This window comes from Erithacus rubecula, assembly GCF_903797595.1.
Source record: "Erithacus rubecula genome assembly, chromosome: 8".
Taxonomy (NCBI): domain Eukaryota; kingdom Metazoa; phylum Chordata; class Aves; order Passeriformes; family Muscicapidae; genus Erithacus; species Erithacus rubecula.
The window spans coordinates 30,896,747-30,913,737 of record NC_136659.1 but is presented as its reverse complement, the minus strand read 5'-3'; the positions used below and the strand labels follow the sequence as shown (position 1 = coordinate 30,913,737).

Sequence of the window (16,991 nt, the reverse complement as noted above, 5' to 3'; positions counted from 1 at the left end):
GCACATCTAGCCATTAAATTCAGACTCCACTGTAGTAAACACTATCCTATAAAACAGTAAACTTCTAGGTGTAGGGTGTTATAGGCATGTGCTTTCTTCTTACCAGAGTCTGAGATCCCTCAAGCTACACCAAACTGTGAACATAGAACTGCCTTCAGAAACATGGCAATTTTATGAACAGCCTTATGAACACTCACTGAAACCTGAATACCTAAAACAATCAGGACTGCATGAACTTGCACTGACAGATTTCCATCTGTCTTGGTTCTGAAAAGCATTTAAAAGCAGAATTTGATCCTGCACCTGCAAAAGGTGTATGGACACTCCAGCCAACAGCCAAATCAAGTTTGTCTCCTGAAGTTCTCCCCACTCCTATCCCTTTCTTTCACTGAAGACACAGCACATGAAATCACTGAGACCTAATTTCAGCTGGAAGATCTCACTACATACTATGCTCTATCTTTACATGAATAAACCCTTGAATTTCAAAATGAGAAAGGAGCATGGCTTACCATCTAGTAGTTCTAGAGTAACTGAGGGATCTACATATTCCCACCAGTGTTTTCCATCAGTTGACACTGGAATCTCCCAGTTGGACCACTTGCAGGCCAAGTGAATGCACACACATGCTATCACTGTGGGCTTGTACTGAAGACAGAATGTGGTAAGGTGAAGGCTGTTGTTCAAATTTCATAATGAGGAACCAAAGGAAATCATACATGTAAAACAGAAAACCCAAACAAATCAACCATTAACATACAGAATGAGATAGCTTGTCAATCAACAGCAGTAAAACATTTTGTTGAATAAGTCCATAAGATATCTTACTGTCCTAAGAAAACAAAGGACAGGGCATTTATCTGGTAAAAAAATTTGATTTTTTTACTATCAAAAGCCTGATAAACAGTAAATAAATTTACCAATTATTCTACTGTACTTAAGTACTAAAAAGGGCAGTATAATATGGTGAATTAATATTCTGCAGTAGAATGCATGGAGCTGATTGTGCAGTCTCTGAATGAGACCATCAGAAGAGCCCAGCAGTTCCACAGCAGCCAGGTGACTTATCTGTGGGCTTTGCTTTCACCAGGCCTGGATTTGTGACATTTGTGATCTTGTCTTCAGCTTCCAGCACCACAAACACACTGTGGTGTGTTTTCACTGCTTTAGCATAACTTCTCTTAACAACTGCCTAAGTACAGAATCTTCCACATCAAGGAACCACTGGGATTTATACAATTATTTTTTCAACAGTTAGATACTGTTTAAAAACTGTACCTACACATAATGTAATCCTCTTAAATAAAGGTTAAAGTAGTTTTGCAAGAAGCAAATTTAAATAATCAAGAAATCAAGACTAAAGCCTGCTGTCTAATTCTTTCTATGACAGGCTATGTCTACTAAACACCCACTTGAAATCCTAGAACTATAAATTTATCTAAGCACTTAAGTTTTAAAATTATATATTAAGATTAAAAAGATGTTTCTAAAAGAAGTAACATTAAGCTAGTACTAGTCTATCTAAAAAGAAAAATCAGCTAGTTGAAAATATCTTAGGCCCACTAGAATTTTTAAGTTAAAACTGGATCAATATACTTAAAATTAAGAGAAAACTGCCATTAACTACAAGTGTAAACTAAAAATAGTTTTGTACTTACCAAGATGCTCGGATTTCTAGGTTAAGTTTATCTCTTTGTAATCTTTAGCTGCTATTCAGGCTACCAATTTTAGACTTATGCACTCACAATCGAGAAAAAGTCATCAGAAAGCAGCACTACACTTCTCATTGTGCATTTAAGCCCTTTGTGCCATCAGGCCCTTGTCCAATACACCGCACTGCAGCGGGGAGGTACCACCACGGGAGGTGGCCCAGTCCCCCTCTGCAACAAGGGTAAGACACATCAGGGGGCCCTGCAGTAAAGGAAGCTATAGTGTGCTACAACAGTGCAACAAAGAGGTTCAGGATAACAACCTGTTGGTAGCCATGAAATAGGATGTCTGTGCCAAATCCTTGCTTGCTGTAAGAAAAGAAAAACAGGGAGATTAAAGATCTGCACTAGCTTGTTGGGTTCATTCCAAAGTTCAAGCAGTTTACCTTCCAAAAATCACTGCTGGGTATGTCTAAAGTACTGATCTGGCTTTTAGCTAACTAGCATTTAAAATAATCTTTTCAGAGACACAGAAGACTGAGACACACTCAGCACTGGAGCTGGAGCTGCCGTTGCCTTCAGTGCCCTCCCTCCCCTGCACAGCCCACAGGAAGCTCCCCTCTGCTGCTGCACCCCTCCAGCTCCTGACAGGTGAGCACTCTGCTCTGGGAAGCGCTGCTGCCCCACCCTCACCTGCAGGGATCCCTGCTGTGACCTGGGAGTGCAGCAGACAGTCAGCCCCAGCCAGTTCACAGCACACTGCTTGTCCTGCTCTTGGAGAGGGGCATGGCAGGACACCCTCCCCCCTCCCCAGAAACAGCCACGTCTCTCTCCCAAAGCCCTGTAACACAGCAAGCTCCCAAGCTACATGGGAAAAAAATTCAGTTTTCTGCTCCTTCTAATTAAGAGCACTGTAGTCATAACATATTGCTCCATATTCATTAAACCTATGGCAAAGCTTCTATAGGAAACAGACAAATTCATTTGAATTAGTCAGAAAAAAAAATACTGAAACAAACCACAGGACTGCAACATGCCAGAAATGAAAAACTGACTTGGGCTGTTACAGCCCCAGAGTGCTGACCCCTAGAGTGACACCCCAATGCTCCTCACTCAGGTAAGAGAACTTACTGTAACATGCATTTAATGGAATAGCTGGGCACAAGGGGTTTAACCGCAGATTGAATGCAGCCTTCATTCAATTCTTATTTTGACACTATCACTTGAAATCAGTGCTACCTGCAGAAAGCGTAGTGTTGAATTTTATGTCAAAGGGAACACTGTTAAACTTTTATTTTAATAATAATAATAATTCTATAAAGTTTGATAAATACTATAGTGGCTTTTAAAAATTAGTTTTTAAAAAGCATATTAAAATGTGATTTAACTCAACTTCTAATAGTTGCCAAGGAATAAAACTCAGATTTGTCTTTATGCTACACAGCCAGGCAGTGCCATAATCTGAAAAGAATGTGGAAGTTGCAAGGTAACAGGATCTGCTCCTACACACAAATTCTACTAACCCATAATAATCAAAAGGTGAAGTGAGAATGTGTTATAATATAATATTTGGTTTGCACGCTGTAATGGTCATTGCATGCCAAAACACCAAGGAGTTCAACCTCACCCTCCCATCTAAAAAAAAGGAAGGTGGAATTACATTAAAAAAAAAAACCAAAAACAAAGAAAAGTGAAATGAGACTGTCATAACAAATAAAAATACACAACGGTTGAATAAGACTGAAATTGATGTCTTGCTCTTCATTTTTCATCACAGCAATGCCTAAAGGTCCTTCAGTGGTTTATATACTCTGTAAAATTATATGTTTGAATTAAGGGAGCAAGACCAAGAAGTATCTCTACTCTCACTGAAATGTCCCTTTTGAACAAGGAAGAAAAGCAGATACCAGAAAACTTCTATTTAACGTCAACTTGGAAGATGAGTAAATCAAAACACACACCTGGAAGAAAAGAATCACATCTTGAAACACACCCTTTAGCCTCAATCAAAAACTACTGTGCTAAATACCTTACCTATACTAGGAGTAGAATTATTCTGTTTCAACTTATTTACAGCTAAATAATCATTGCCAAAAACAGCAGGAAATTTCAGCTTGTAACTGAAGCCTTTGATAACATAAGGCATAACTGAAAACATCCATCCCAAACTCTTCTGTGCAGGGCAGCTTTGATTCAGCAGAATCCATCAGTGAAATTAAATCTAACAAATTTTGGTTCCTATATTTTGCTGATTTCCATTACAGCAGTGGAAAGTGCATCTCCAAAATTTAAATCATCTTGAAGCAAGGGCTAAAACAAGCCAGCAGAGCTGCTCTTATAACTACAAGCTGCAGGACCAATGACTGCAACACCAGCCATGAATGACCAGTTTTAGATTTTAGCATCCAGGAGTGATTTAAAACATCCACCCTGTCTCACTGCTGCAGAAGCAGCCATAAAACAGGGATTAGTGAAATAGTCATCAATATTTTGAAACAGGACTTGCTGTCTGACACACATTCTGAAAGGCTGTCTTCAAGAAACTGCCAACTGGAAACCAAAATACTTTTTACTGGGCACAATGACACAATTCATCCACTTGCAATTCCAAGATACCTGAGTCTCTTCTTCAACACAGCTTATCTTGGATCTTGGGATGATCATGAAAATGTGATTGCCAAGTCCCCATTAGGAGCTGGTAACTGGCTATGCCTGGACCCTGATAATGTGGGAGCATTCCCCAGAAAGAGGAGATTGCAGGTAAGCCAGTCAGCATCAGAAGAGAGAAGCTTGCTGAAGTCCTTCTGGCAAAAGCAAAAAGCCCCAGGCTCTGAAGAGAAGGATGCTGGAGGGTGCCTGTTGTATCTGGAAAGGGCTGGAGGAGGCCCTGGTGTAGGCATTCAGTCTGAGCAGTCCTGGTGGCTTTACTTTCTTGAAAGCATTTAAAGCTTGGGAACAGGCCTATAAAAGCCTGAGGTCAAAGTTCACAGTGGAAAGGCTGCTGGAGCAGTGCTGGAGTGCAGCTGGTGTTTCACATCTTTCCACACCACTAAGACTGAAATTTTCCTCATGAGAATACCCTCTGAGAAAGCTAATGCATTTTCACCTCCTCTTCTGCTGATTTTGTCTCTCTCAGCCTGATTTAAGCAATGGCATCTGCACACAGGTACTATGGGATATTTGAAGGATTTGACAGTGCAATTTCCACAAAAGATTAGTAAGGATCATGGGTGTTCAAGATACCTGATAACCTGTAGAGCAGTGAGAACAATCCTAGAAATCCTTGAGATCTCATCTTCAGTTCCAAAAGGTTGTGTTCCAACACAGACAAGGAGTGACTGAAGACTTCCAAGATGAAGTTGAGGGTACAGATTCCAAGTTTCACCAGAATCAAGCTGAGAACAGACTGATTTTGCATCACAGTGTAAGAGGACCATGCCAATCTTGGCACCAGGGCAGATTCACTGCTGATCATTCAGCTAGTGTTGAAGGCAGCAAGGTACAAAACCAGAACAGTTTTTGGTGTTTTGGTGGGGCTTTTCCCTCCCTCCTTTTCTTTTTTCCTTTCTTCTCTTCACTACTGGAGCACTCTTGGAATGGGCACTGAAGCTTGCTGACAGGCCCTCACATATCCACTGCCTTCAGATTCCCTGGACCTGTGGGATCCTAAGGAATGATGCTTCTGTCTCCTCAGTCTCTTGACACTTAGGAAGAAGGGTGCAGAAACAATACTAAGCCCACACCATTTTCCTTGTCTGCTATACTGACCAAACTGCAAAGATGGAACAATTTCATTAACTCATGAGTCTCTGAACACCAGAAGGAGTAACTAGATATTGTATGCCTGAACATCATGAATCATAATCCATCCATCCAGTCACCCCTTCTCTGCAAGGACGTGTTGTCTAATAACACCTTCCAAAAGGCTTTCAAACTTAGAGAAGAATTAATTTTTTCTTTAGTTGTATGTTGAAGCAATTATATTTATTTGAACCAATTCCCATTTACCAGTTCATCTTCAGCTTCCAGCAGTTGATTCTGGTATGCCACTGCCAGACTAGACAGTCTTCTGACAAAGGACTTGGCTGAATTTTTTGAGCATCATCAACACAACCTGGGTTTTTTTTTTTTCATTTTGTTTTTAAAAGGGATAGCTTACAGCTAACAGGTAACATAAGCAGGTGACTGCATAAAACAAATTGCCCTGGATGCAAGACAGCAAGAAGTGATGGAGAGAGTCAGCCAACCTCTGAGGCACTGCTGTTTGGTCAGCCAAAGGGCCCTTTCTCACCACCTGCCAATGCAGTGCACAAACCCTGAGCCAAATCCTGAAGCACACGTGCAGACCTCAGCTAACTTTGCAGCCCTTTTTTTGATACTCAGTCAGACATTACATTCCTCCCTTCCTCCTCTCTCCAAACATGCAGTTGGAGGTTTTAATCATAACAGGCTTGGATAAAATAATTATCTTTATTCAAAAAAGGTATTTCTGCCTTCTGAAATGGTGCTTTTTGTTCAAGATGACATTACCAGAACTGGATGAAGTAACCTTGGATTTCTTTAACTTCTCAGTCAATCCCTTTAGCACTAAAGGCTTAACACTGACAAATCTTAGATATATTTTGAAAGCTTCAGGACTCAGTTATCTGAGTGTTGCATCTACTGACATTGAAAACTCAGTGTCCAATAAATAAATGTTCAGGGACAGAAACTAAATTCTCACCACTGTGTCTTCGAAGATAATCACTATGCCCACAGGCCTATCTCTTTGTCCTCTCAAGAAATAAAAACAATATGTTCCATGGCATTTATTCTGTCCCTGCTTGATTTGCACAATGAATTTCATGCCTGATATTTTAAATGAATTAATTAGTTTCCTTTTTCTTATTTTAATATGAAATACTCAAATCTTGTGTTCACAGCCTCCACCACTCCTAGGGACACATGCTCCCAAGGATTCCATGCACACAACTAAGGAGCACACCTCCTCCACTGAGCAAGTTTTCAAATATCAGAGACACTATATTCATGGTGCACCAGCCCTTGAGCTACACAGATTTTCAACTCTCACTGAAAATCTTCAGATTTCAAGACTCGATATCACTTTGGACTTCTAAATTTTTTTTTTTCAGTTCTGCTGACATTAAATACTAGTTTAAAGATGTCAAATAAAAAAAAAATCACAGTATCTTCAAAGTTTGAATTTTGTCAGTACAAAAATTAGCTTACAAAAAACAAAGGGAAAAGCTGATCTGCCTTAGAGTGGTATCTACCCTTGATGAAAGGAAATCCAGTTTGTGTAGCAGTGTGCCTGTAGACCTGAGTGACACACACTGATGTGGAAATCCTGAGGCAATCATACAACATTGTCCCCACCCCTCCCCACAGCCCCAAACACCAAACAGAAGCACAGGAGCTCCCCAAGACAGTAAAATGTGCTCACATTTGCAGTGACCAACAGCTAAGAAAAACCAAAGCAAAACCCTACAGAGCAGCTGCTGCAGACTACTGAGACTTCAGCTGCAACTGGACTCATGCACCAAGTTACAACCAAATCTGGGCAGAAAGCAGAGAATCATTCTCTTATAGCAAGGATATTTATTTGCAAGTAAGTTACAGCACCAGCCCTACTCAGTGTCTGAAGACACTACACCAGGAAGCTACAGCAAATAAGAGACACTCTTCTTTTAAAGAACACTATTAACTTCAGAGTCACTACAAACCAAATCTAGTTTACAGGATTAGGATGTACCTAACTTTCATATATTTTGTAGAGGGAGAAGAAAAAACACCAAAAACTTTGCAGCATTTATGTGTTTTTCACTGCAAAAGCGGCCAATGACTAGAGACTAAAAACCATGGTCTAATAATTTCTAAACACCTTTTATTTAAGAAACAATTAAAGTGAAAAGCTTATTCTAGATGCTTTTACAACTGACTCCTAATTTTTTTTATCCTACATCGTATAAGAGGGTGTTTTAATCTTTTTTTAAATCTCCAAAAGAAACCAATTCAAGAATTAAAGATGTACCAAAATGCCACCAAAAAATAGAGAACAAAACAGGTTTCTTGCCAGTTACATTAATGAGCTGCATGCAAGGTACATCACATGTTTAACTAAAGGCTTGGGATTTTGTGCTACCATCCAAAACAAGGACACACTGTTCCAGAAAAACAATTAGTCACACCTATTTGCATGTGACAGCAGACTTGCCATGCACTCTCTTTATCCCTCAGTCCACTTGAAAAGATTTGCTAAGACAAAAAGCTGGCATTAGCCATCAATGGGCAAAACTACTCCAGAGTGAAAATCATCAGCTCAGAATACTATGGATCTGGCCAATCAGTTTGCAACTGCTGACTGCTTCTGTCATTCCAGAACACATGGAATAGGTACTATTAAAATCAAAGAAACAAAAAATCATGAAGGACAAAGGACTGGACTCTTTATGAATCTCTAAAGATTAATATCAAAATTTTAATAATTAATTTTAAACATATTCTTTGGATAACATAGTTGGTGAAAAATCATGAGACAAATAACATTACTTTCAAATGTTTCTAGAAAGGTAAAAAAGGACTTACAGAAGTGGTTAAAAGTCACTGACCTCTCACTAACTGTGTACATTTCACAACATCTGTGTGTGGATGTTCAATGGTAATCTCAAAACCTGAGGAGTTACAAATACATTTTAGAATTATACATTTGCATCTGTAAAACAAAAAGCAAACCCCTTACATTTCCCCCCAGACCCAAAACACTTGCTAAACCTTTGCACTTCAGAATAAGTAACATTACTGAAGTGCCTTTTATTCTTTACCTTTTTATACTTTTGAATGGCAGATGGTAAAGCCACTTTATTATCCATTACTACAATATTCCCCCAGTAATCTCAAATCCTCTACACACATAACCTGGGAAATTACTATATTTTAAAGCTAAATATATTGAACAATTTCTAGCAAGTTAATAAATCAATAAAAACTGTACTGCAAACACAAAATGCATGTATGTGTGTAGTTTTATTAATTGATTTCTAGCACTTAAACATGTTGCATGTATGAAATTAGAAATTAAGCCAATTTGTAGATCAGTAACTTAAGAAACCCTTCTTGGTTTATGACACTTTTAAGAATTAGGTCACTACTGTGAGCTTTTCTTTTAATAATACCCAAGTGGTATTTAAGAATATCTGAGCAAGTCAGTGTTTTCAGACCTCTGGCTGTAATTGTCTCCAAAGTATTTTAGTCAGAAAAGTGTCTTGAAAGAACATTCCACTTCAAATTCAGGAATCACCTGAATCCATTGAATGGCAACACTATGACTTGTGTTGTTCAGTCAGCATTGCTCAATTACATAATGCTCACTTTCCAACTGCTTCAGGACACACACACAGCCAGCCTACTACAGCGTGTTACCTTATGGGAAGCAACAGCAGTGTAATTACTACCTGGAGTAAAACCTATTTGGAAGCCTACACATTTATAACTCAAACTGTCAAAAACATTTCTTTCACAAGTACAGACACACCTTTCTTCTCCACAGTGAACCCAGCAGAACTGCTAACACACAACTAAACTCACAGGTCAGAAATTATACCATTAAATTCAAGTGTACCAATAGTGCATCACAAATCCAGTTATTTGGGTCCCACTAACTCTTCATGGCAAGCTGGCTGCACAGGAGGTATTCAGAAAGACATACCTAAAGTTTGAAGCATTATTGTTTCAAGTATAACCAGCTCTTGGGCTTGTTGAAGGTATGCCTGAAACAAAGAAGCAGACAGGTGAAGACACAGCAGTGGATTGCCCCAGAACTTCACTCACACACTCTGAAACAGCACTGGCAACACCAGGGCAGCACCCACACCAGTGAGCACTGACAACTCACAACACTTCACAGGGGGGTCACTTCCCTCCACCTGTACAAGCACTGCTACAAATTCAGTTCCACCTGCCTGCCTTTCACAGGAAGATTTTCTTATCTGGATCTCAGACAATTCTATTCCATTTTTGGGAGGTCAGGTGGGTGCTGTAAGAATTTCAAGACGGAGCAATCTCTTCAAGTTTCATAACAAATAAATGAGTCTTTAAGAAACTGCATAAAGTAATTGAAAAACTTAAATGGTGTAAAAACAAAAGGTTTTTTCCCTAGGCTGCAGACAGCAATAATCCAGCGAGACAATGTAACAAATCATTAGATGAAATGTCATCTTTCAAACCATGAATCTTTGAAACTGTAACTTCCACCTACATCACTCTTTGTATCCAGTTGTGGCTCTTGAGGATGAAGACAGGCATTTGCTACTTTAATAACATGTTCAAGTTTCCGTGGCTGTTCTTCCACTTTTGCAGCCAAAAACAATGCCGTGGGAGACATTATCTGAAGAAGAAAAACATGCGAATTTTTTAATTCAGGATTTGAGTTTTTATGAAGTTTAAACTAGGTTTAAGAAGTTGGATTTGTGGTTTTGTGGGTTTTTTTTCAGTTTTGAAGTCATGCAAGGCAACAAAAATATAACCAGCTATGTTTTATTTTGTAACTGATGCAATCCTCTAGCAGCACAGGGAAGGAGTAGCATAATGTTAAATTACATTTGTGAGTAAGATGTCTGAGGTCAAACTAATTCTAGTTCAACATTTAAAAAGAAGTATTTTGGCCCAGAAGACTTAGTCACAGAAGAACAGACTGTTTCAAGTTAAATATACTCCATGAGAAAGTTCATCCAGTTTGTTGCACAGAGCGAGTCACTACACCATCTTTTCAGTAAAACAGCTGATCACAAATTCTGCTAGCATTCAGCACCAAAGAGTGAGAAACTTTGCAGAAAACTTTAATAAAAACAGCTTGGTATATAAACATAGGCTCTACAAGTAAAAGAAACTTTATAAATACACATATATTCTTAGAAATTTTATTATATGCCCAGCAGTATCTGGAGAGCAAAGCATAAGGATTCATAAAACACATTTATATCAAATGTTAGTAAAGGCTACATATTATATTTAAAGATGAAAATCTATATCAAACTCTAGGTGTCATAAGGTTGAAGTTCAGTATCACTGAGAGCTGTGAAGTGGAATTTTGGTGCCTGTTGTCAGCTAGTGACTGATGAGTGCAGACAGAACACAGCAAACCACAAATCACTGCTTAATTAGGTTATCTTTGCATATAAAAGCTGCCCATGTTAACCAGGAATTAAAATGGTACTAGAAATTATCTAGACATAAGCTGATTAAAATGCTTAAAATTAAGCTAGTATAAAGCATTTATTCAGAGACTGAAATAGCTGCTTGCTGAGTATTTATTAAAGCATGGTGCAAGTGCAGGTATTGGATTTCTCATTCTATGACCAAACAGAACTAGACTAAATAGGAGGCATAGCCCCCCTAAAGTCAGATCTACTTTTTTTGCCAGTAAGCAGCCCTTTTTTATACCAAAATTAAACATTTGGTATAAAAACTTACAATATATGCAAAACCACAACAAACTAATTAAACATTTAAGGGATTAAATTTCAGAAGCTTTCAAATGTACTGAAAGTACTTTCTGCATCTTAAATCATTTTGAAATGTCTGCTTGGATCTTAAGTAAAACACTTTAAAGTTGGCAGACTTGAAAATTGACACCCTGGTAAAACAATATCCTTTGATGAGCAGAAGTTTGCCATGAGAAATCTAGCAAAAATCTCAAGTGTATAAAAACCAGCCACCCAAAACAAGTCAAAGGGAGCAAATTCTTTTACAAGGGAGACAAGAACCCCTGTTTCCTTTTCAAGAATCTTGTAACCTAAGCCTGATGAACTAATGAAATAAAAACCCAAAGTGAAGTGTTGCTGAACAAGGCCCTATTAGCAATGTCATTTAATACTTCTGATGATTCTGTAGAAGTTCCTACCCTAATTGCTTGAAGTAATGATCTGAAATTCTGGGAAGAATTTCCTTTGCTAGGGACATACTACTTGAATTGTGCCCCACACTGGGAGATAAAACTTTAAAAAATTAAATATGATGGAAACACTTTCTGGATTTCAGAAGGTGAGAGTATCAGCAGCTCTGAAGTGGCAGAAAGTGCAGAAGATGCCAGGCAGCACACACAGGCATAACCCAATACACACACATCATGTAAAGGTATTTTACAGAACTCAATTTTCAACAGCTGCCATAGCTGAAGGCATTTCCATTTCACAGAGGCATTATTTGAATCAAGTCACCAATGACTGCACAATTAAACCATCAGCAAATTCTCACACACTGTTGCTCTGTGTCTGACTGCCCCAAAGTTCTACTTCTTTCCAAAAAAGCACCATCAGGCTGACTTCAGGATCTCCTCTGATTCACTGAAGCAGATCAGATCTGGCCAAGAAGTCTCCACACAATTCCTGATCTCCAGGACCTTACACAAAACACAGCTCTGGATGCTGATTAAGTCAAGCTGATTAACTGTCATTTAACTCTGGTTTGTCAGAAATCTATGTACAGCCCAATTAACTATTTCCTTCAAAAAGAAGTGTTGGCTTCTGGCCAAAGAATTTCAGGTCTTTGTCTTATCTAGGACAAGGGTTCTCACTCCCTGTTTAGAGCAGGCCATTATTTTTAGCTCCCTTGGTATTGATTCAGAAAAATAGGCATCCTAGTAAAATTCCAGACTTGGCAAAAATGTAGTCTGCAGTGAACACACCCTTCTAAGTGTATAACTGGCAAAGTTACTCAAATGCTTTCATTCATTTCCAATTACCAAAAATGGCAAAAAAACCCAAGCAAAGTAGAACAAAAAAAGCAAAATTAAAGAAACATAGTTGACAAAGCAATAATGTATTTCCTATATATAAATATCTTAATTTGATATCAACCAGAATAATTTAGAGCAATTTTATACTATGCACCCAAAATAGTCTAAAAGACTTTGATAAATCTTCAGAACACATGTGATATACGACATTAGATCCTGTTTTATTACTAGCCAAGAATTTCTGAAAACAAGTCCCACAGAAATAGGAAAACACTCCAAAACATAAGATCCTCGTTAACACAATGCAAAAGCATTATACAGCAAGATTCATTGGGAACTGTGGTTAAAAGTTAAAAAGTACTTAAAAAGTACAAGACAAAGGCATTCAGAAAAATCTCAGAACACAGCAGCAGCCTGCATGATGTCAGATCTCCCTCTCCCTTTTAATGTCAGTATTAGTATGTTTTTAGATTTTATACAGTTCAGCCTAAGACATTAAGTGCTTCCAGTCTGTGAGAGGTTTTTCAAGTTCAAACACAAAGAGCTGTGAGGAATTTTTTTTATTATAACCAGGAGTCCACATTGCATAAAAGCAGCAAATATGTTAAATTACAATATTAAAACCAGAACTGAAGTACCCAAAACAGCCTCATTAGAGCTTGAAGCATATTATGAAAGTTTTAAGCACTTAGCAAAACTGCAAAGTCAACTGGTTAATACTGTGATTTGGACAAGGCACAAGGAAGGGAATGCAGAAGGACTGGAAACAAAATACCCTCCAAACAACTCACCTACCTTGCATTTGAAGGAAAAAAATTCCTCATGGAACCTTCTTTAGGCCCTTCGCTAAGTTCCACTGCATGTCACAAAAATTCCTTGACATCATCAAGGTTATTTCCAACTAGTTGATTGGTATTCCACTGGCATTTGTAAAAATGATATTTAAAATCTACAGCTATCATTTGGATGTCTTACCTCTCATTACCAGCTTATGAAGGATTTTCCCTCTTTCTGTTCTTCAAATCACAGTGCACTGAAGAATAGGCATCTAAAAGAACTATTTGCTATATAACAATGTAACACAGCAAGTACTATAGAAACAATATTTGCAGAGCAATTTTAATTTTGAGGATATTTTGAAGTGTAATAGTGAGGCTAGTACTGCCTATAAAAAGCCAGCAAGTTCCCTCCCATCCCAATATTAGCACAGACCAACTTTATACTCAGCAACCCAAAGTTTCTATGCCCTGGTCAGCAATGTAGAAAAGAAAAATTTGTGCTGAGGAGACCCACACTAGCTCCTGTCATTTGCACAGCTAGGGATTAGCTATGTTAGTAGTCAGGGATCCAATTCTGCTTCCCAGAATTGGGAAAGCAAGTTTCCATCCTCACTGGGGCACAGCAACCTTGACTGCCTTGAGTGCAACATCCAAACCTCAATACTCTCTTCTTTGCACCCAGGTACTCTGTAGGTAACCCAGAGGAGGTGACCTGCTAGCTGACAGTAACTTCACAAAAAAGGGATATTTGGCCATCAGAGCAGTACATGTAATACATTCCCAATGAACCAAGGTACATTAACTGGCACATGCCACCCCTGTGGCTCTGCAGATTGAAGATACTATTGGGAATTCTGTGCCCTGTTCACAGATGACTCAAACTCCTGAAAGCCAGTAAAATTGTTCATCAGTAACTTACACTGAAGAATAAACCCCATAAAATTAAGACAACATCTGTCCAGCAACTAAGCTTCCATTAGAAGCAGTTTGTTAACAATTAAGTGCATGTCACATACAAAACATACATGTATATTTGTATAACCTGGCAGTTGTACATGATGATAAACGTGCAAGTGCTTATTACCAGACTAAAAACATTAATCTACCAATAAAACAAGACAACATGGCCACATTTTTTCAGCTGAAGATCATAAGGCATTCTGACTAATGGCCAACTAATTTTCTAGCTCCAGCATTCAGATTCCTTCCTGTCATGGATAAACAGCACCACGTGCAGACAACAAAGAAATATTAGGGATACACTGTATATACTGTAGGATAGCTTATCTAGGTCTTAACCTTGAGACTGCCAGTATCTTTCTATTTCTTTGTAAAGGATACTTTCTTCTTGAAGAGATGAATACTGTTACATTTTTTAGCTTGCCAAGTGCTCTGGAGATTGGATATTAAGTATTTATTAGAGTTCTCAGCTTTTGCTTTCTCTACAGAGGACCTAATGGATAGTTTGGGAGTATTTTAAAACTGATTCCATTCACTGAGACCCTCCTTACCCTATAGAATTGTAAAAAGAAAATGCTCTTGCCCATCAGTACATACACAAAGTCACTCTCTAGCCTTATGCTTATTAAGAAATACAAAAAGGAGTTCAGCAAGAATCAGCATTACTGAGGTATAACCTGCAGTTCACTTGCCTTTAACTTTGGACATTATTACCTGAGAATTAATTAAACAGTACACTTCCCTCCCCTGTAATAGTTGCAGTTTCCATGGCATTCTGCCCTTACATAGCTTATTTGAGAATTTTAAGATTCATAATTTAACTTAAGCCATGGTTTTAACATAAAAAGCACTCAACATTCAAACACCACTGTGCTGCCAGCTGCAAGTGACTGTCAGTGAAAATGCAAACACAGCAGCCAAAGCTTCTTGCTGCCTAAATCTAGCCCAGATTACCAGCTGACAGTACAAACAGTACTGCAGCAGGTGATATAACAGGTATGGGGGTTCTATATATAAACACAGCAGCTCTACACTCAGCCATCTCTCCACTCCAAGCAGCTCTAATTTATTAAGCCCACAAGCCATTCACAGTCCCACAAAACTCTGGATGCTTCAGCAGCTCCTCTTCCACCAGCTCCAGGTTACTGCTATGTGGGCAGAACAGCAGCAGGAGGGGAGAAAGAGGAACTTGGATGGATGAACACTGCAGCTTTGGTAAAAAGCTGCTGGGAATTTGAGTTTAGCTCAGATTTTGCATGAAAAATAATTATATACACTTCTGAAATGTACCTGCAAACAACTATGTATTTCCAGCTAAATAGGCACCAAATGAGATGCTCAACCAACAATAAGTTCATGACAGAAAGAAGAGTTGGCTCTCCTTGTACCCTACTGTGCACCTGCCCCAGCTGAGACAGTGCAAGGTCTGCAAGAGTCTAGTCCTTGGTAGACAAAGGTCTGCTCTGACCTAGACCTAAGAGCTGTCACAGCCTCAATCTGTTTATTTTGTCATCAAAAAAATCACAGAAAACTCATCTTAACATTTAATGAGAAACCACCATCCCTATTAACTGTTCTCCCTTAAAACAAACAAGCCCCAAGAACATCTAGACTATTACATTATTTTTCCATCTATTGCATCCAGTAATTGACATTAAATAGAAAAGCCTGACATTTCCAAGTTATCTCTAGTCCCATACCTGTTAAAATATTCTTCAATAATAGCTAGCATTTTTACTGAAAAATTCTGTTCTTAACAACACATTCTGTGTTCAGAGTCAACATGTCCAGGTTATTAGGTAAAACAAGATTTACCTCAATAGATGTAAAACAATTTCATGCCTAATCTGACTTATCACACCATTTAAGGCTAAACTAGCCAAAAGAATTTACACTGTTTCAGGAACAGCTACACAATCCATGTGGATACACACACAACCACATTCTCATTGTCAGACACACAATGCCAGAACTTCCACTGACTTCAAGAAAAATGTGTGCTCCTACACATTAGCCTTTCAAACTCCAGCACAAAAGTACCAGCCACATTTGAAACATCTAAATGTCTTCTGTACACATCTGAAATGTGCTCATTGATGGTGCCTGCTTGCTTAATTTTGCTAGCAGAAGATAAAATCTAATTGCCACCAATTAAAGTAATCCAGAGTTGAAAACAAGTATCATTACTGCTTCTAAACCATTGATAAGAAGGTAGAATTCCTAAAAACAAATTACACTTTACACTCCTGCATGTAACACAAAACTGCCAAAATTATGGGCATGTTATTACCAAACACAAAACCATACTTACATTTCGATTAAATTTTGTGAAGGAATGATGCATATAAAACCTGTGCATGTAAACAATTGCAGTATTTATGGTAAGCTGAGATCTGGAAGATTAAATTAAGGAAACGCTACATATTAAGAGAATTGTCTAAGAGAACAGAAAGCGATGTGCTTTCCCCATCAATCACTGCTCTCAACACACTGTCTTCAGCCGAAAATGGATGAGGGACGTGACACTTCAGAACTTATCTGATATTAACACATCCTTATCTGATATTAACACGTATCGCTCCCATCTGTTCCGCAGACCATGCGGAGATTCCTATGCCAGGCTCCCCACAGTCACCCACGGAACGAAAACTCCTCAATTGACCTGCACTGAAACACTTTGTCAAGTGCTTTTGTTTAGTTCCACTTCAACTATTTCAGTAAAGGATTCGAGGGTTTGGCCTTGCTCTGATCGGCTTTTTTTTTTCCTTTTAAAAATCCAAGAAGGGCAGAGAGGAGTTGCCCGTTTCGGGGAAAGCGGGTCCCGGGATCTACTGTGGAAGCGCCCGAGGCGGAGGCGGCGCGGAGCGCAGG

The 16,991-nt window shown here is 38.7% G+C and overlaps 1 protein-coding gene across 9 annotated transcripts in view; it reads right to left on the bottom strand.

Annotated features, from left to right (window-relative positions):
- The window catches only part of CCNT2 (cyclin T2), a 28,084-nt gene that overhangs the window by 8,870 nt on the left and 2,223 nt on the right, over positions 1–16,991 (bottom strand). For 5 of the 9 annotated variants that reach the window (XR_013774904.1, XM_079311243.1, XM_079311238.1 and 2 more), the window contains exons 2-7: positions 16,432–16,513; positions 9,904–10,032; positions 9,355–9,415; positions 8,258–8,320; positions 1,973–2,018; positions 513–676 (exon numbers count right to left, since the gene is read on the bottom strand). Coding sequence is in view for 7 of the 9 variants with exons in the window: in XM_079311243.1 (XP_079167369.1) it covers positions 513–676; positions 1,973–2,018; positions 8,258–8,320; positions 9,355–9,415; positions 9,904–10,032; positions 16,432–16,513 (545 nt within the window). In the remaining 2 variants the exon portion in view is untranslated. Of the gene's footprint in view, positions 1–512; positions 677–1,658; positions 2,019–2,780; positions 4,867–4,892; positions 6,323–8,257; positions 8,321–9,354; positions 9,416–9,903; positions 10,033–16,431; positions 16,514–16,991 lie in introns of those variants that run through there. The other 4 variants (XR_013774903.1, XM_079311242.1, XM_079311240.1 and 1 more) reach the window with 4 other exon arrangements.